The sequence below is a fragment of the Oratosquilla oratoria genome, chromosome 14 (assembly GCF_046742065.1).
Source record: "Oratosquilla oratoria isolate Oo_2021 chromosome 14, ASM4674206v1, whole genome shotgun sequence".
In the NCBI taxonomy this organism is placed as follows: Eukaryota; Metazoa; Arthropoda; class Malacostraca; order Stomatopoda; family Squillidae; genus Oratosquilla; species Oratosquilla oratoria.
The window spans coordinates 4,760,681-4,780,680 of record NC_134790.1 but is presented as its reverse complement, the minus strand read 5'-3'; the positions used below and the strand labels follow the sequence as shown (position 1 = coordinate 4,780,680).

At 38.3% G+C, this 20,000-nt stretch overlaps 1 protein-coding gene across 12 annotated transcripts in view; it reads right to left on the bottom strand.

Annotated features, from left to right (window-relative positions):
- The window catches only part of LOC143032713 (putative 3',5'-cyclic phosphodiesterase pde-5), a 407,947-nt gene that overhangs the window by 117,797 nt on the left and 270,150 nt on the right, over positions 1-20,000 (bottom strand). For 11 of the 12 annotated variants that reach the window (XM_076197616.1, XM_076197617.1, XM_076197614.1 and 8 more), the window contains 2 exons: positions 10,805-10,960; positions 6,132-6,197 (listed from right to left, as the gene is read on the bottom strand). In XM_076197616.1, coding sequence (XP_076053731.1) covers positions 6,132-6,197; positions 10,805-10,960 — 222 coding nt within the window. The remainder of the gene's footprint in view (positions 1-6,131; positions 6,198-10,804; positions 10,961-20,000) is intronic. The other variant, XM_076197623.1, reaches the window with a different exon arrangement.

The window sequence follows — 20,000 nt, the reverse complement described above, 5'->3', positions numbered from 1 at the left end:
CGAGGAGTTGGATGTGCGTGTAAGGTAGCGTTACTCATAGATCGGTCATATATGAACTCTGAGCTCTCTTCCGGGAGGGAAAGAGCTGTCGATTACAAGTCCCACACGTGATCCAAGACCATGGTGAATCACATACACACACACACACACACACACACACACACACACACACACACACACACACACACACACACACACACACACACACACACACACACACACACACACACACACACACACACACACACACACACACACACACACACACACACCCATAACCATACACACAAGCGCACATGCAAACGGACACGCATACATACATACATACATACATACATACATACATACATACATACATATATATATATAATGTGCATGTATGAAAAATGTATGTATATGTGTATGTATGTATGTATGTATGTATGCATGTATGTATGTATGTATGTATGTGTGTATGTATGTATGTATGTGTGCAATGTTCGTTAGTATCTTTTTATGTACATCAATTTTGTTGATATAGTTTTTCCTGTGGCAAATCTAATTCCAACATTCCTAGGATCCTCGCATTTTTTACCTTTGATAATTGTTTGATTTTTAATGGAATTCTTTATTAATGTCCTGTTACTTTTTTGTCCATTTCCATTATTTTTTACCTTGAAAATAAATGTTCTCGCTTCCTTCCAAACAAAGGTTTTCCAGATATTCGAGTAATTCATAATATTCTCTCGTTATAATTGCATCATTTGCAAAAACATTTGTGTAGTTTTCTGTTTCATCCACCATGTAATTCACGTAAATTAAGAATATCAATAGTGCAAATGATTCACCACGGTCTTTGGATCACGTGTTGCACTCGTGATCGACAGCTATTTCCCTCCCGGAAGAGAGGTCAGAGCTCGTATGACCGATCTATGGGTAATGCTGTGACCTTACACGCACACACACCCCCAACTCCCCGTCCACGAGAGTTGGAGTAACGACTCGAAACGCAGCGATACTGAAATTATTTCAGCCCTGGGCGGGATTCGAACCAGGACCGCCTTAGTGAGTGTCGGTGACTCTACCAACCGCGCCACCGAGTCGTGACCCATATGGGACTCGATCCTGACATTATGTCCAATACTGGTCTTCCAGAAAGTCTTTCCTACATTTCAGTACATATTTTGGTACTTTAACGCGTTCCAGTTTCCACTTAAGTGGTTTGAGTTATACCTTTTCATAGGCTTCTTCCAGTTTTAAATTCCCACTATCCGTTCATCTATATTAAAGTCTTTCCTACATTTCAGTACATATTTTGGTACTTTAGCGCGTTCCAGTTTCCACTTAAGTAGTTTGAATTATACCTTTTCATAGGCTTCTTCCAGTTTTAAATTCCCACGATCCGTCCATCTATATGAAAGTCTTTCCTACATTTCAGTACATATTTTGGTACTTTAGCGCGTTCCAGTTTCCACTTAAGTGGTTTGAGTTATACCTTTTCATAGGCTTCTTCCAGTTTTAAATTCCCACGATCCGTCCATCTATATGAAAGTCTTTCCTACATTTCAGTACATATTTTGGTACTTTAACGCGTTCCAGTTTCCATTTAAGTGGTTTGAGTTATACCTTTTCATAGGCTTCTTCCAGTTTTAAATTCCCACGATCCGTCCATCTATATGAAAGTCTTTCCTACATTTCAGTATATATTTTGGTACTTTAAAGCGTTCCAGTTTCCACTTAAGTGGTTTGAGTTATACCTTTTCATAGGCTTCTTCCAGTTTTAAATTCCCACGATCCGTCCATCTATATGAAAGTCTTTCCTACATTTCAGTACATATTTTGGTACTTTAACGCGTTCCAGTTTCCACTTAAGTGGTTTGAGTTATACCTTTTCATAGGCTTCTTCCAGATCTAAATTCCCACGATCCGTCCATCTATATGAAAGTCTTTCATACATTTCAGTACTTATTTTGGTACTTTAGCTCGTTCCAGTTTCCACTTAAGTAGTTTGAGTTATACCTTCTCATAGGCTTCTTCCAGATCTAAATTCCCACGATCCGTCCATCTATATTTTGTGGTGCATGGATCGCCTTTGGGAAAAACATCTTGTAATACAACTGAAAAACTCACTTGTTTTGCTTCTTTGACTAACTCCTTAGTTTTTGGATCCCATTAATTTAGTTATATCTCTTATTATCCAAATATTTTTTTGTTATTTTCTACCAAATCTAATGGTTTAGTGCTACCTTTTACTTGCCATATTCCTCTATTTTCGAGTCAAGCGTAACTTTAACACCTGTTCATAAGAACATAAGAATAAAGGAGACTGCAAGAGACCATGAGGCCTACACTAGGCAGTTCCCTCTTGCATATTCTTCTCTTGCCAACACGAAGATAATATATTTTTCTTTTTCTAATGAATAAAGGAGACTGCAAGAGACCATGAGGCCTACACTAGGCAGTTCCCTCTTGCATATTTTTCGAAATCTAAACTTTGGCGTTTTCCCAAGTCATAGTCTTGATAAAATGTGTTTCTCTTGCCAACACGAGGATAATATATTTTTCTTTTTCTAATGCATCACAAACCACCACTTCCTCGTTATTTGTTATCTTCACATTTTTTCTCAATATTCTTGTCCTTCCATTCTCTTTTGTTTCCATGATTAAATTTTTGACAGTCCTTTCTGCTTCTTCATCATCACTTAATCTTTTCATATACCCACTCTTAACCTTTTCACTTTTTACTTTTTAATTCTTAGGTATATCTAGTTCTAATTTTTACTCACCATAAAACGTAACGACTTCATATATTTGGATTTTAGGATCTTTACCTTTTGATTCCCGCCATGAATTGAGATGCTTGTGTGTGTGTGTGTGTGTGTGTGTGTGTGTGTGTGTGTGTGTGTGTGTGTGTGTGTGTGTGTGTGTGTGTGTACGTGTGTGGGTATATGTGAGTGTACGAATTTACATTTGTGTGTAAAGGGAAAATAATGAGAGAGGAGAGGAAATAGAGAGGTAATAGAAGAAAGGGAGGTGAATGACAAAGGGATCAAGGAAGAGCAAGAGAGTAAAGAGAAAGAGAAAAAAGAGAAAGAGGTAGAGAGAGGAGAAAGGGGAGAGAGAGAGAGAGAGAGATAGAGAGAGAGAGAGAGAGAGAGAGAGAGAGAGAGAGAGAGAGAGAGAGAGAGAGAGAGAGAGAGAGAGATAGGGATAGATAGATAGATAGATAGATAGATAGATAGATAGATAGATAGATAGATAGATAGATAGATAGATAGATAGATAGATAGATAGACAGATAGATAGATAGATAGATAGATAGATAGATAGATAGAGAGAGAGAGAGAGAGAGAGAGAGAGAGAGATACGGGCACGGACACTTTATTGCCTAGGAATGTTTTTATATCACCTACTTAGTAGTCACATGTGTATTGGCTATCACCCTGGAAAACAAAACTGGAACAACAATGACGTAAGTCTTGCAAGGCTGAGAAACCACATATCCAAGATTTTTTTTTTTTTTTTTTTTTTTTTTTTTTTTTTTTTTTGCGGGGCATGAATTCCGAGCAAGGAAGCAAGGATTTCCTTGGATCGGTTGAATGGAGGCAATAAGGAAGAAATTGACAGAAACTGCGCAAGATCCAGGAGATCTGAGTAAGACAAGAAGGCTGGATAACGACAAACGTGTCTTCGGGAAGAAAAACACGTGGCTTCTTGAAGGACAAAGAAAAGTGTTGTCTGTAGGATGACCATGCAAACGCGAACATAAAACACCGTTAACTTTTATGTATCAAAAGAAAGTTGTTCTGAAAGTCAGACGCTGTACAATGATCTCATTAACACCTTTGAGGTGGCCCGGTATTTTAGGTGCTTTGTAATGACTAAAAGGTTGAAGGTGATTTTATGCATTGATGGGACGAAGATTGCCCTGATTTTTTTTTTTTTTTTTTTTTTTTTTTTTATTCCGGTCAGAATAGATGTTGGCTCCCCTTAGTTGCATGGAATAGGCAATCTTCATCCAGAACTGGCAAAGTAAGTCGCCATGGTTAAGTACTAATGAAAGTATGTTCTAAATATACACTAAATAATGAACATGTACATGTATAATTCCCTAGAGCTTTGTCAACATCTTACTGTGTAAATGTTGTCTATTGTGAACACATCACAGTACGTTCATGAATCCAAACAACACCAATTTCCTTAATCCAATCATCATCCTCACAGCCTCACCTCATCTTCTAACCTCCTTATCTTTAACCTGCAAATAAACCCGATTAGATACAGAACAAGACAAAGTCACAAACGAGCAGACTCGACCCTCACGTTCATGCCGTAAGAAAGGGACCACACACCACTCACGGGCGTCAAGCAAAAAACAACAACAACAACAACATCAACAATAACAACAACAACGTCGGTGCTGAACGTATGAGCTGGGTGAAGGTAGGAGAACGAGGTAGGGTGGGTGAGCGGCCTCAGCCAATGCGGAAACATGTAAGGACATGTTGTGTCAGTGAGGGATATAGTGGATGGCCTCGGCAGCTCGTGCTAGTGTCTAGGGCATGCTCTGATTCCGTCTTCGGCTTCTGTGTCCTTACAGAAGGGAAGAGTCTGTTTCTAGTGGCCACGACTAAAACTCTCATGCAAGCTCTGCAACTACGTTAAGTGCAACACGATGGCTGTTTGGCTAGGAGGAAGTGGACGAGTGAAAAGTCGGCAAAAGAAAAGAGAAAGAAACGGGGAGAGAGAAAAGGAGAAAGAGAAGAAGAAGGAGAAGGAAGAGGAAGAAAAGGAGATTGGAGTGGATGGGGAGGAGAAGGAGCACAAGGGAGAGGAAGAGATAGAGAAGAAGATGGAGGAGAGAAGAAAGGGATTAAAGGAGATGAAGAAGAGGAAAAATGTTAGAAAAAGAAGAAATACAAATGGAAGGAACAAGGCAAAGCGAAGGAGGAAAATGAGGAAAAAGATAGGGAGTAGGAGGAAGAGGACGAGTGGACGAAACAGGGTGAGGAAAGGGAGGAAATGAGGAAGAGGAGTGTTTGGAGGAAAAGGAGGAGGAGGTACAACTTGAAAATGAGAAGGAAGAGGAAGAGGAGAAAGAGGTTGAGGGGTAAAAGGAGGAGGAGGAAGAGGAGGAAGGGGAGGAGGAGGAGGAGGAGCAGGAGAAAGCGGAGGGAGGAGGGAAAAGAGGACAAGAAGGAGAAGAAGGAAAAGGAAAAAAGGATAAGGAAAAAGAGGAGTAAGAGATGGAGTAGGAGAAGGAGATGGAGAAGGGGAAGGAGAGGGAGAAGGAGAGGGAAGAGGAAGAGGAGGCACAGGAGGAGGAGGAGGAGGAGATATAGGAGGAGCAAGAAGAGGAGGAGGAGGAAAAAAGGAAGAAGAACAAGAGGAAGGAAGGAAGGAGGCGGAGGAAAAGAAGAAGAACAGGAGGGAGGAAGGATGGAGGCGCAGGAAAAGAGGAAGAAGAACAGAAGGAAGGAAGGAAAGAGGGAGAGAGAGAAAAAAAGTGGAATAGGAGGACAGGGAGAGGCAAAGAGAAGGATTCCAAGTACCACGCCTGGGCATGATACATCTGGATTCGAGTAAAATCAAGCCACACCTTGCTGACCCAGGTACTCTATAGGTGAAGCATACTGGGGCTTAATACCCAAGACTTGCGTGGAATTGATCCGATGGACCCGACGGGTATATATGGTCGCGTCCGTAGAACCAGGTACTGTGCATTCACATGAGACGAAATCCAAGGTGGTACCATATGGGCGAGTAGATCCGGACCCAAGTACCATTATGATAGTCGTGGACCCCTGTACCATGCAGGACATGGCATCAGACCTGGTACTGAGCATCCATGTACAGCAGAAGACAGTACCGGACCAAACGTCCGTCCGGACCAAACGTCCGCCGGACCAAATGTCCGCCGGACCAAACGTCCGCCTGGACCAAACGTCCGCCCGGACCAAATGTCCGTACCGGACACATCATCCAAATCACCATGACTCTTCATAAAGTACCGCATGCTAATTACGATCCTGTGTACTGCGAGGGCGTGGTACTCCTCTGGGGTACCGTACAAGCGTGAAATGTCAGCTACGGAGGTGCGTGGTTAGCTGGTGAAGAGGGCGCGGGGTGGGGTCGCACACTGGGGCACTTACTTGCTGGCTTCCCGAGGTTGGCCGGACGAGACTCCTGGGCTTCGGGCCGCGGCGATGGAATACGCGCTTATTTGGGAACGCCGGAAGAAAAAGGGCAGGAAAGGTCAGTCAAGCGGCCTCAAGTGACCTGGCCTAAGGTATTTTGGTCTCACTTCAAGTCGGAGTCGACTTTGTTGAATTCAAATTCCATTCAAGTCGGTGTCGACTTTATTGAATTCAAATTCCATTCGCGAGGAATTTAAGAGGCCAAAAATGTCTATATGCATACTTACATTTGTATCGTTTTATGTGTGTTTTCTGCTGTGAGGATTGTTTTTGGCAAAACATAAAAAAATACTAAACCTAGATAGAAGTACTTGTGTTAAAAGATTGATTATTCATTAGGGGTGTATGAGCAATTTCATATATTACTGTATATAACGTAATCTATGCATACTTATGTGTATGCGTGCATGTGTATGTTTGCGTATATGTTTATCTGTTTGTGAACATATGTTTATATATATATATATATATATATATATATATATATACATATAGAATATTACAAATTTGTAGTTTTTTTCATATCAAATAATACGTTATTTTTTATGTATACATATGTTTTTTTCGTATATTTATATACATAATGCTCTTTTTAAAGTAATATCTGCATTACTACTTGTAAAATATTACTAGTTGTAAAACAACCTGACTTAAATACATATAAATGAGACGAATGATACTCATATGATATCCGTGTACTACCTATTGAAAATGGAATTGGAAAGAAGGAAAGTTTAGACAGGAGTCCCTTTCGTATATCACTTTTATATGTAGGATGTAACACGTGAAAGATCTTACCTTTAACATCATGTTCTTCTCTTGTTTATCGCATGTGTACATACATACATACATATATATTATATATATATATATATATATATATATATATATATGTATATATATATATATATATATATATATTTCTAAACAGAAATGTAGTAGCACATTTGTAAATGACACACAGGAACCCACAGTCGGAGAAAATAAACTTTGAATAAAGAAGAATCTTATATTTCGGCTATCAACTGTAGCCCTCTTCAGGAAAGTACTACAGTTGATAGCCGAAATATAGGATTCTTCTTTATTCAAAGTTTATTTTCTCCGACTGTGGGTTCCTGTGTGTCATATATACATATATACATATATATATATATATGTATATATGTATATATATATATATATATATATATATATATAAACTTTTTTTTATCCCACAGTCGGAAAAAGAAGACACTAATGTCGAATGTTCTGTATATTTCGATCACTAACTGTGACCCTCTTCAGCAGAATGAATACATAGTGGAAGGCATATGCTTATATACAAAGGTGTGAGGTGGGAGAAGGAACAAGCTCAGGTAACGTGACCGATGCTCCGCAGGTCGCCTGGAGTTTTGTGACCTTGGAGTATATGAGGTAGCACTTGGCTGACTGCTGAGGTGGTAATGCAGTCAGGTGACCACTGACCATTTGATATATTGAAATTAGGGAGATATTTAATCAGGGAAGACTCTATTATTTTCCTTTTGAAGCTACTCCAAGGTCACAAAACTCCAGGCGACCTGCGGAGCATCGGTCACGTTACCTGAGCTTGTTCCTTCTCCCACCTCACACCTTTGTATATAATCATATGCCTTCCACTATGTATTCATTCTGCTGAAGAGGGTCACAGTTAGTGATCGAAATATACAGAACATTCGACATTAGTGTCTTCTTTTTCCGACTGTGGGATAAAAAAAAGTTTATTTGATCAATGTGCTACATTACTTTATAGTGATATATATATATATATATATATATATATATATATATATATATATATATATATATATATATATATATACATTACTTAGACAAAATGTTGTAGCACATTTGTTAATGATAATCACGAAGAACCCACATTCGGAATAAAAGGAAACTTGGAATAACGTGTAACTTCTATATTTCGGCTAATAGCTATAGCCCTCTTCAGGAAAGTACTTTCCTAAAGAGGGCTATAGCTATTAGCCGAAATATAGAAGTTACACTTTCTTCTAAAGTTTCCTTTTATTTCGACTGTGGATTCTTCGTGATTAGTATGTATGTATATTTAAGTATAAACATATATAATGTGCATATGCATATTTTGTATAGTGCTATATATAAACATATGTAAATGTAAATTTGTCTATAGAATTTTAAATTTCACGTATGTTTACAAAAATAATTTTTTCATTCATCCTCTTCTCTACCAATTCTTTTTTATAGAAATATATAAGCGTTTATGATGTATAAACATACCTACATGATAATCTTCATTTTATTTATTCGACCTTATCCTAATGCTTATCTCGCAAAAATTCCCATTTTTTCTTTCCCTCGACCTCATGGTTCTTTGATCCTTTCTTCTATTTTTCGCATAAACGATCTACGATCCACTCCTCTTCCATCCATTCAACGCTTTCCCCTCAATCGCTGGCTGGCATTCCACAAACTGGTTAAAGGTCTCGCTGCCTTTAGAGTGAGTCCTTTCTGGTGATGCTGTGAGGAGCGAGACCTCCTTTGAACAAATCCAGACGCTTCTGGAAAATGACTACTGGAACGCTCTCTTCGGTTGTGGAGAGGTCTTGCTCGTGGAAGACTTCTCAAGGGGTGTCTTGATGAGGAAGAAAAGGAGGAAAAGGAGGAGGAGGAGGAGGATGAGATGGAGGAGGAGAAGAGGAGGAGAGGGAAGAGGAGGAGTGAAGGAAGAGGAAAATGAGAAGGAGGAGATGGAAAGGAGGAAGAAGAGGAGGCGACTTGTGGGAACAGGAGAAGGAGGCTAGTGGGAGGAGGAGGAGGAGGAGGAGGAGGAGGAGGAGGAGGAGGAGGAGGAGGAAGAGGAGGAGGAGGGAGAGTAGGAGGAAGGAGGGGAAGGTCTCCTCCACGTAGACCTTATGGCCTTTATCCTCCAGTAGGTCTCCCTCAAGGGCAATCGACCCTTTTTAGCTTCTTCTTCTGGTCGATCTCATCCTCCTGAAAGTTTCCCTACTGGTCGATCTCACCCTCCGGCAAATGTCTTCCTAAGTGTCAATCACCATGTTCACCAGGGTCTTTCCAGGAGAACTTCTTCAACCAAATCTCCCTCTTGATCAACCTAGCTCCTCCTGGAAGCTTCCCCCTAAGGTCAAACTCACCCCTTCAAGCTCTCCTAATCCTCGAGCAGGTCTTCCTTCTGGTCGTCCTCGGCCTTGAGCAGGTCACCCCCCAACACAGTAGGTCCTCCTTCAGATCAATCCCCTTTTCCAACAAGTAACACTTCTGATCAATTTCATTACCCTCAAGGTCACACTCTAGTTGAATTTTCCCTTCAAGGTTGACCTCAACCTTGAACAGGTCACTTCTCCCTGTCAACCATCTTTTCTAACAAGTAACACTCCTGCATCCTCCTTCACAAGGTTCTCTACGAGCGAATTCCTTTTCAGGTTGGCTTCAATCTTCAACATGACCCTACCAGATCAAATAGCCTTTCCTTAAAAAAAGAAAAAAATAAGAAAAAAAAGATTATATATATATATATATATATATATATATATATTATATGTATATATATATATATATATATAATAATAATATATATATATATATACAAAATAATAATGATAATAATGATAATAATGATAATTAATAATAATGATAATAATTAATAATAATAATGATAATAATTAATAATAATAATGATAATTAATAATAATAATAATGATAATAATAATGATAATGATAATGATAATGATAATAGTAATAATAATAATAATAATGAGAAGAAGATAAATGAATAAATAATTAAATAGATATAAAATAAAGAATATAGAATCCTTTGATTGCTTTCAGCCTTCAAAGGTTTCTTCTAAAACAAATTATTTCCAGCAAGTCCCATGAAGACTTCAGTTTCTAAAGCCGCGTCTACACTTGTTGCATTTCCACTTATCGTATCATCTTTGCGTACCACCTAGAGATACGATACGGTGCAACAGGGTATTGTACCCACATGTTGCGTATCCGACTGCTGTATACGGATACGCAACAAGTGGGTACAATACCCTGTTGCACCTTATCGTGTCACTAGGTGGTACGCAAAGACGATACGATACGTGGAAATGCAACAAGTGTGGACGCGGTTTAATAGGTCAACCTCCAGGTCGTCCTCTTCTAGCTCGACCTCTTCCTCACATAAACTCCCTTTAGCTTACAAGAAACTCCCTCCTGGTAACCTCATCCTTCAGCAGATACTCTTCCAAGTCAACCTTACCCTTCAGTAAAACTCCCTTTAGGCCAAAATACTCATCAGGTCTACTTTCATTCCAACCACCTGATGATCGAGTACCCTAATTGATCGATTTAATTCTTCAAGACACATCTCCCCTTCTTGCTTACACTCATCCAACTGGAAGCCTCTTTCAAAGCTGAAACCAGCCCCCGAAAGGTCCCCATAATGTTTAACCTCAACCTCCAGAAGCCCTCCTCCCTGTGAAGACTTTACTCCCAGTTCCTCCCAAACCGCTCGACCTCACCCCGTGCAGGTCTCCCTTCCAGTCAAGTTCCTCCTCCAGTGCGTCAACGTACAGGTCGACCTCCCGACTTCGTCACCCTTACGTATTCCATCGAACTCCTACCATTTGATCCATTCTCCTGGTTCTTGTGTTGCGCCCTCTGCGTTCTTCGGATCATCCACCGTTCCAGGGTCTCCAGTTCGACCTGTTCCATCAACCACGCTTCCAGGAACTCCGGGTGGGCGCGGAGATACTGGCCCACCATCTCCCCCGTCACCTCTGTAAAGAAGGAAAAACGGTGTTCGTTAGTGGTCAGAAGAGCTGAATCATAAAGGACAAGTGCCTCGCCTATGAAGGGTCTTGAACGATCTCGTCAGAGGATGACGAGTTCGTTGAGACCCAGGAGACGTATCGGTATCGGGTAGTGTCGATAGATCATGACACTCGAGGTTCCAGTTTCTAGTAACTACATGATAGAACATGGGGTAGGAAAAAGAACGATATTCTTAGCGTAGAGGCAGAAATAACAATTGAGAAAGAGTAAAATACCACAAACACACATTTATAACCAACGACGATCATACAGGAAAATATTGTAATACAACCTTTTCTTGAGTATTTTTGTATATGGTTCTACAGAACACATCAATTGGCCATTAACTCGTATACCGTAGACCAGGGGTTCTCATTAGGGATGAAATTCACCCCCAGGGGGGAATTTTGGGTTTTCTGGGAGTGAATTGTGACCACATTAAGTTTACGGAGTGAGGAAAGCAAATATAGGCTCTGGCCTATCTGGCCTGTCACCTGGGCTAGAATTATACCAGTGCTGACCCAGGTTAATCTTAGGATTAGAAAAGTGTTACGCTGTGCGATGATATCTGCATATTATTCAGACTGCACCTTTTGAAACAGGCAATCTTGGAAAGGAGGGGGGAATGACATTCTGGCAAAGGGTGAAAGGGGTGCATGAGCCAAGCAAGCTGAGAACCTCTGCCGTAGACCCATAGTCTTTCCTATGCCATTTTCTTTATAAAGTGTATATACTGTACATACTATGTATATGTGTATACAACCTGTATATACATGCATGTACACCCACACCCACACACACACATATACATATATACATATATATATATATATATATATATATATATTATATATATATACAGCATATACTGTATGTATAAGAAAATAAGAATGAAGGAGACTGAAACAGACCATAAAGCCTACATTTGGCAGTTCCATGTCCATTACCACTTATCATCACCATCCATAAAGAAGTTGTCTAACTTTTTCTTAAAATAACCAATAGTTTCAGCGCCCATTCATTGATCATTCTATTGGTAAACTAGTTCTTGCCTATTTCCTTCTTAAATCTAAATTTGTCCAATGATAAATTACTACGAATCCTGCTCTATTGTCTTAATATGATGACCTTGTCTGCATCCCCCTAGTTAAAGCCCTTGGTCCACTTGAACACCTCTATTAGATCACCCCGCACACTGAGCCTAAGCCTCTCCTTATAAGGTAAATTTCTGAGTCCATGTATCATTTTGGTCATTCTCCTCTGTACTGACTCTAGTGAACTGATTTCCATTCTATAAGACGGAGACCAAAACTGTACTGCATTGTCGAGGAAGGATCTAACTAACGCCATATAGAGTTTGATAATTACCTCTGCACTTGTATCCGTAACGGTCCTAGCAATGAAACCTAATGCCCTGTTAGCTCTATTTCTGGCGCTGATGTACTGTTTCCTGGATTTAAGGTCAGGATTCACTACATATATACAGTATATATTTCATCCATATATATCCTGTACATACAGGCTGTGCACGCGCAAAACCACACTAACAAGTCTCCCCAAGTTAGTTTCCTTACGACCCAGCCAGGAATAATCTTCAAGAGTTATTTTTGGTTCGGTTACAAGAACGAGAACAAAGACAGATCAATGACTGATGCCATTTGAGCGAAGCCCCTCCCGGTATATCAGTGAATGAAACTACCCACGGAGTGCCGACAAACCATTAGGTTGTTGATAAAAAAAAAATCTTTTATTAACTAGAGTGATACTTCTGGTTGTAAATATATGATGGTTTTGTTCCAATGGATATATAAAGGTTATGTCATCTTCAAATTTTATTTTGTTCTCTGTATTGAAAAGAGGCTTGTGAGTTGTTATAGAGGAGTTCCATCTTGTATATGTGTTCCATTCCCTTTATAAAAGGGAATACTAATGATATATATATATATACATATATATATATATATATATATATATATACATATATATATATACATATATATATATTATATATATATATATATGCTGGTACATTGTGACAAATTATTGAAGGTGGAAAAAGAAGTCACGGGTCTAGTTCCAAGCGTTCCTGAGTTTATTCCTGACCGGTTTCGCTCTATGCTTCTTCAGAGGAGTTCCTCTGAAGAAGCATAGAGCGAAACTGGTCAGGAATAAACTCAGTAACTCGGAACTAGACCCGTGACTTCTTTTTCCACCTTCATCATATATATATATATATATATATATGTATATATATATATGTATATATATATATATATATATATATATATATATATATATATGTATGTATATATATATACATAGTAGACCATTTGGAAAAAACTAACGAAGCAGAGCACTTTCGTATATTACATCCAGTGCAAAAAGTACATAGTTGAATAGAAATACATAGTTTATATATACATGAAGAAGGAACAAGGACAGTTTACATAAGAGCAAACTGTCCTTGTTCCTACTTCATGTATAAATAAACTATGTATTTCTGTTCAAATATGTACTTTTTGCACTGGATGTAATATACGAAAGAGCTATGCTTCGTTTTTTTTTTTCAAATGGTCTAATTTGCATAAGTGAACACATGTACCCGTGTTCTCATTAGCATATTATATATATATATATATATATATATATGTATATGTATATATATATATATATGTGTATATACATATATATATATACATATATATATGTATATACATATATGTATATACATATATATATGTATATATATATATATATATATATATATATATATATATATATATATATATACATATATAAATACATAATATACATATATACATATATATATATACTGTATATACATATATATATATACTGTATATACATATATATATAATATATACTGTATATACATATATATATATAATATATATATATAATATATACATATATATATATACTGTATATACATATATATATATATACTGTATATACATATATATATACAAATATATATATGCATATATGTATATATATATATATATATATATATATATATATATATATATACACTGTCTGAGATATCCATTTTCAGTTTTGGGATCGCCTTTATGCCTTTACCACTATGTTAAGTTCGGCGAGCAAATCATATTCCAAATTTGGGAGGACTAATGATCTACGTAATTACCTGACTAGAGTTTGGCTTTTGAAATCAAAAGATCAATAAACCAGCCCTCGAATTTTTTTTTTCGTCCTTTGAAAAATGTATTTAACACTTAGATGAGGTTTGATCGTTACTGATAATGACACCAAGGTCCTTTTCATTCTGAACTTTGTTTAGAGTTAAATTTTTCCAAATAACTTGTACTCGTTTATCATGAGTGGACGGGTGGTGAGGTAAGTGCCAAAAACCGTTGGAGTTTTATTACAGACGTTTCGTCCACAAAGAAGAAGAAGTCCTTCTGGGATGAAACGTCAGTAACAAAACTCCAACGGTTTTTGGCGTTTTCCTCACCACCCTTCCACTAATTCTGTCTCACGTACTTCACTCGTTGATCATTACTATTCCATCGGTCGCTTTTAAAACCACAAGTCTTGTTTGTTTGCATCTCTCTGAATCTTCAGGTGACACTAGTTGTTCTTACAGACAGCTTTGTATCACAAGCAAATTTTGATAGAGAAAGTCATTTTTATCTTTCCTTAGTTGCGTATTTTAATCATTACTATTCCATCGGTCGCTTGTAAAATCACTACTCTTGTTTGTCTTCATCTCTTTGAACGTCCAGGTGACATTAATTGTTGTTACAGACAGCTTTGTATTACCAGCAAATTTTGATAGAGAAAGTCGATTTTCATCATTCCTTAGTTACGTTTCTTCATCATTATCATTCCGTCGGTCACTTTTAACACCACAGCTCTTGTTTGTCTTTATCTCTTTGAACGTCCAAGTGACACTAGTTGTTGTTACAGACAGCTTTGTATCACCAGCAAATTTTGATGGAGAAATTCTGAATCCTTTCGTTTCCGTAACGTCCGAAACAGTGTCTTGATCGATTAAAATCCTATTCAGGACTCAGTTTCAGGCCAACAGCTGAGTAAAATCGTCTGTCGCGTTCTACGACAAAATTTATAAATGGCGATTCAACGTGGATAAGATTAGGATAAGGCGATTAACCCCTTCAATACGATGACAATTTTCCATGTTTTGTTCTGAATGACGACAGACGATTTTCTTCGACTTAAGGCAGAATTTCGTGCTGAGAGCGTTAAAAGAATATGATACCCACTCCTCCACTTTTATTTTCCTCTTCAGCAGTGCCATGAGACGGAAGATAAATTAAAGACAATTTTACAAGACGGCAATCTAGAATCAAGGGTGCAAGTAACGCGCTTTAATAGCTCCTGAACGTCGAAAAGTTAATGTAAAATTATCAACGATAAAAACATACAGAACTACACATGGAGAAGTCCTTGGATCCTTGGATATACAACCGGACACAAGCTCCCACGGGAACCGTTGTGACGAATGTTGCTGCTTGCCAGGAAGCGGGTTTATATCTTAAGATCCGGTTGCTTTTTCTTGCTTCCGTGCACAAGCACTCACTCACAATTCCAGTACAATTCTGACTAAGTAAACCGAGCAAGGGTCTGTTATTAATGAGGAAATAAAGTTAAATGAAAGAATGACATCCTTCACAAAACACACACGGCAGTTAGGCGATAGAAACAAAGAAATGTTAAGTTTGTGTATCTGGTAAATATGCATACATACATACACACATACATACATACATATATTCATACATACATACATACATACATACATACACACATACATACATACATACATACATATACCAAGGGCTTTTTCCCCCTTTCAAGGCTATCATATAAGGTATTTCCTGCTATATTGTTCTGATCGGAGTATAAGTTCAAAGGCACAATAGGAAGGCTCTAATTTTCGAATGGATGCCTGAAACTTTTGAATGTTCTGCAAAGGAGACGTGTTTCGAATGTACAATGAGAACCCTTTACCAAATGCGAGGCAGCAAAACAATAGGTTTCAAATAAATTGGTATTTTCGAATGAGCAAAATGAAATAGTTAATATTTGAATAACCACTCTACAGTTCTAGGTTTCAAATATACAAATAAAAGGTACTTCTTACGGTGGTATTCTTTAGGAAATCTTTTCTTATATAAATCTAAAAATCCTAGGAAGGGAAAGATTTATATAAGGAAAGAATTTATTCCTAAGAATACCACCGTAAGAATCTTACGGTAGTATTCTTGAAAAAAAATCCTTACTTATATAAATCTTCCCCTTCCAAGGATTTCTAAGATTCATGTAAGGAAAGAATCCTTTTTAAGAATACCACCGTTAGTTCTTAGATATGCAACTAAAGGGAAGAGATCGCGTTCCGACAACAGCTGTAAATTTCGAACGTGCCCAAATATTCGCGTTTCCGGGCCAGAGCTATACTGCCATAAACTCACAAGAAACGATCCAGTTTTGGCGAACTCGACAGGGACGACACAGAAGACAAAACGGACACGAAAGCAGTGTCACTATTTTTTTTTTTTTTTTTTTTTTTTTTTTTTTTTTTTTGAAGACAAAACGGACACGAAAGCAGTGACACTATTTTTTTTTTTTTTTTTTTTTTTTGCATTGAAGTCTCTTAGGAGCTTAACCCTAGAGAACGCCCGAAACTGTCATCCTTGGCCAAGGTTCCTGGCCAGCGAAGGCAACAAGTAGCCACAAAGGGGATCTACCTGGAAGCTTCGCTGTCATCGAGAGGCCAGCAGAGTCAAATGTGACACCGAAGAACTAAATCAACAGGTATCCAATATGAGGAAGAAGGGGACTGTGGATATCGCAGATGGTGACACGCTGCTACGTGAGTTTTAAGTTTGTTCATATTTCTATTTAAATCTAAGTTAAAATGATCAAGAGTTAGATAGTTTACAGGCAAAAAGATATATATACATATATATATTTACACACATATATATATATATATATATATATATATATTATATATATATACAGTATATATGTATATATACAGTATATATATATATATATATATATATATATATATATATACATATATATATATATATATATATATATACATATACATCACTGGTGAGAAATGTAGCAACACATTTGTAAATCACAACTAACACCACAGTCGGACGAAAGAAAGAGTTGAGTAAGCGAAACTATATATTTCGATTGCTAACTGCAATCCTCTTCAGTTAGCAATCGAAATATATAGTTTCGCTTACTCAGCTCTTTCTTTCGTCCGACTGTGGTGTTAGTTGTGATATATGTATATGTATGTATACATATATGTGTATATACATATATACATATATATACATATATATATATATATATATATATACATATATACATATATATACATATATATACATATATACAGAGAGAGAGAGAGAGAGAGAGAAAGATGAGCAAGAGAGAGCGTGTGGAGAAGAGAGCAGGGAAAATGACGTCAGCGACCCCACCCCGCGTGCCATTGAACGAAACTAAATGAAATCCGGATAGGGGAGAGAAAAAGCCTTTGGGTGAACGAAAGTCTTTGGGTCAAGAGGGCCCCGCGTGAGGCATGGGTAGATAAACGAGGCATCAGGGGAGACATTGAGACGTCCGGGGCTCACGTGAAGCGTCTGGACGACCAAGAGGAGTCCGGGTAAGCCTCAGACACGAGGCGAAAGGTCAAACATACTCGAGGGATCGGGGAATGGAAGGAGAGGAAGTGGAGTAAGTACAGAAGGACCGGACTGGGGTGAACAGTAGGAATAGACAAGTGGAGAAGGAAAAAGAGTCAGAGAGAAAGAGGAGAAGGAAAACTAATATAAAAGATAAAATCGGAAAAAGAGTAAGTGAAAGACAAGAACGCAGAAAAAAAAGAGGAAAAAAAAAAGAATAGAGAAGTTTTAGGAAATGTAGATAAAGGTTATAGCAGATACTGTGTCATCAACGATATAGTAGAAAGCCAGATGACAATACCAAAAACGATAACACTTCAAGCAACTCTTTTTCTTTCTTTTTCATGCCACCCATGCCTTTTTTTTTTTTTTTTTTGTCTTCTGTTACTTTCATAAATATTTTCCATGCCATCATCATTGAATACAAGCAGCGCCGGGCGGTTCAAAATCTGCTCGCTGATACTTAACAGCGTTCTTTCTTACAAACATAAGAAATTTTTCATCAACTAAAGAAAACGTTTAAGAGAAAAAGCTCCTCTTGGTCCTCCAAGGACCCATTATCTCCTGAGCATCTCCCTCTAATGGACAAAATCACATGACGTTCACCATAATAGAAAGATCAAACGGCGCCACAGGAATCAAGAGCTCGTGTAACTCTGGAAGGCGAGATTTCCCTCGGCTCCGGAAGGAGGACCTCCGCCTCTTGCGTTTGTGGGAACCAAAGACCTCAAGGGCTCTTGAGGACCACTCTTTGTCCTCTCCAGGGACTTCTGGCCCTCGGAGCTCTTCGTGACGGACGTCGCGTACTCTGAGGAAGGCGCTGACGACATGAGTATCTGAAGAGATCCTGTTTTATTCTGAGAGTCTGATAACACGAGACTCCGACTCCACCTCCCTTTTATTCCTTTTCCCCTTCCTGCTCTTTCCCCTGGTTTGTGGCTCGTGGGTAACTTTATGGAGGTGTGAAATGTCCAGCCCACTCATATTTCAATATTTCGTATGTATGTGTGTGGAACGTGTATATGTGTGTTCGCAATTGCAGGTATATGAATGCAATCACATACACAAACGTACACACAAATTTATTGTTGTTGTTACTGTTGATATTGTTATAATTATTGATCATTATGATACTTAATTTTGTTTTTTGCTGCTATTGTTATTATCATTGTTATTATTACCATTATTGCTATTATTACTATTATCATCATTATTTCATTATTATTAACGTAACTACTTTTGTTATCATCATCGTCATCATCATCATCATCGTCATCATCATCATCATCGTCATCATCATCATCGTCATCATCATCGTCATCATCATCGTCATTATCGTGACTGTCATTATTGCCATTATTATCATTATTATTACAACATAGTCGACACCTCCACCCCCAGCTCTCCATCCCCTCATGTAGAAAAGAAGACCATGAGAAATCCCTTCAGGCTGTGTCAAAACATCATTAATACATAACCACTCCCTACCCACATCTCCTCCCTTCCTTACATCACATTATCATTAATACACATCTATTTTCCACTCACCCTTATCTCCTGCGCTCTTTCTTCCTTGCTCAACAGACATTCCCCTTTTGCTCAACGCCCCTTTCACCCCATCCATCCATCTCATCCTCGGTCGTCCCCTCAAGTTCACTTCCTCCACCTATGTCTTCCACACCTCTTTTACAAATTTTTCTTTACTCATTCTTTCCATGTGTCTAAGCCATCCCAATAATCTTTCATCAGCCCTATCTACAACCTCCTTTTCCACCACAGCTCTCCTCTTTACCTCCTCAACTCTCACTCTATCTAACCTTGTAACCCCTACCATACTTCTCAGACATTTAATCTCAAACACATTTAAACTTTTCCTCTCTCTCTCTTAAATTCCAGGTCTCTACCCTATACAGTGCCGTTGGACAATCATCCCATCATATAGTTTCTGTGCATCTATTCCCAGATGCCTATTTACTTCTATCGATACTCCTCCATCTCCTACCACACGTGACCCCAAAAACCTAAAGTTATCCACTTCCTCCAGCCTCCCTTCTTTAAACTTCCAACTCTATACCATCCTCTCCCCTTGTACATCTCACCACCTTATTTTTTCTCACATATACCTTCAACTTTCTATCCCATACTATCCCAAAACCCGCCACTAACTCCCTTAATCCCTCCTCTGACCCTCCCACAAGCGCAGTGTCGTCAGCAAACAGCAACTGGCTCACCTCCCACTTTTCTCCATTCTCTCTAACCTTCTCCAGTCCCCTCCCCATTATCACCCTCG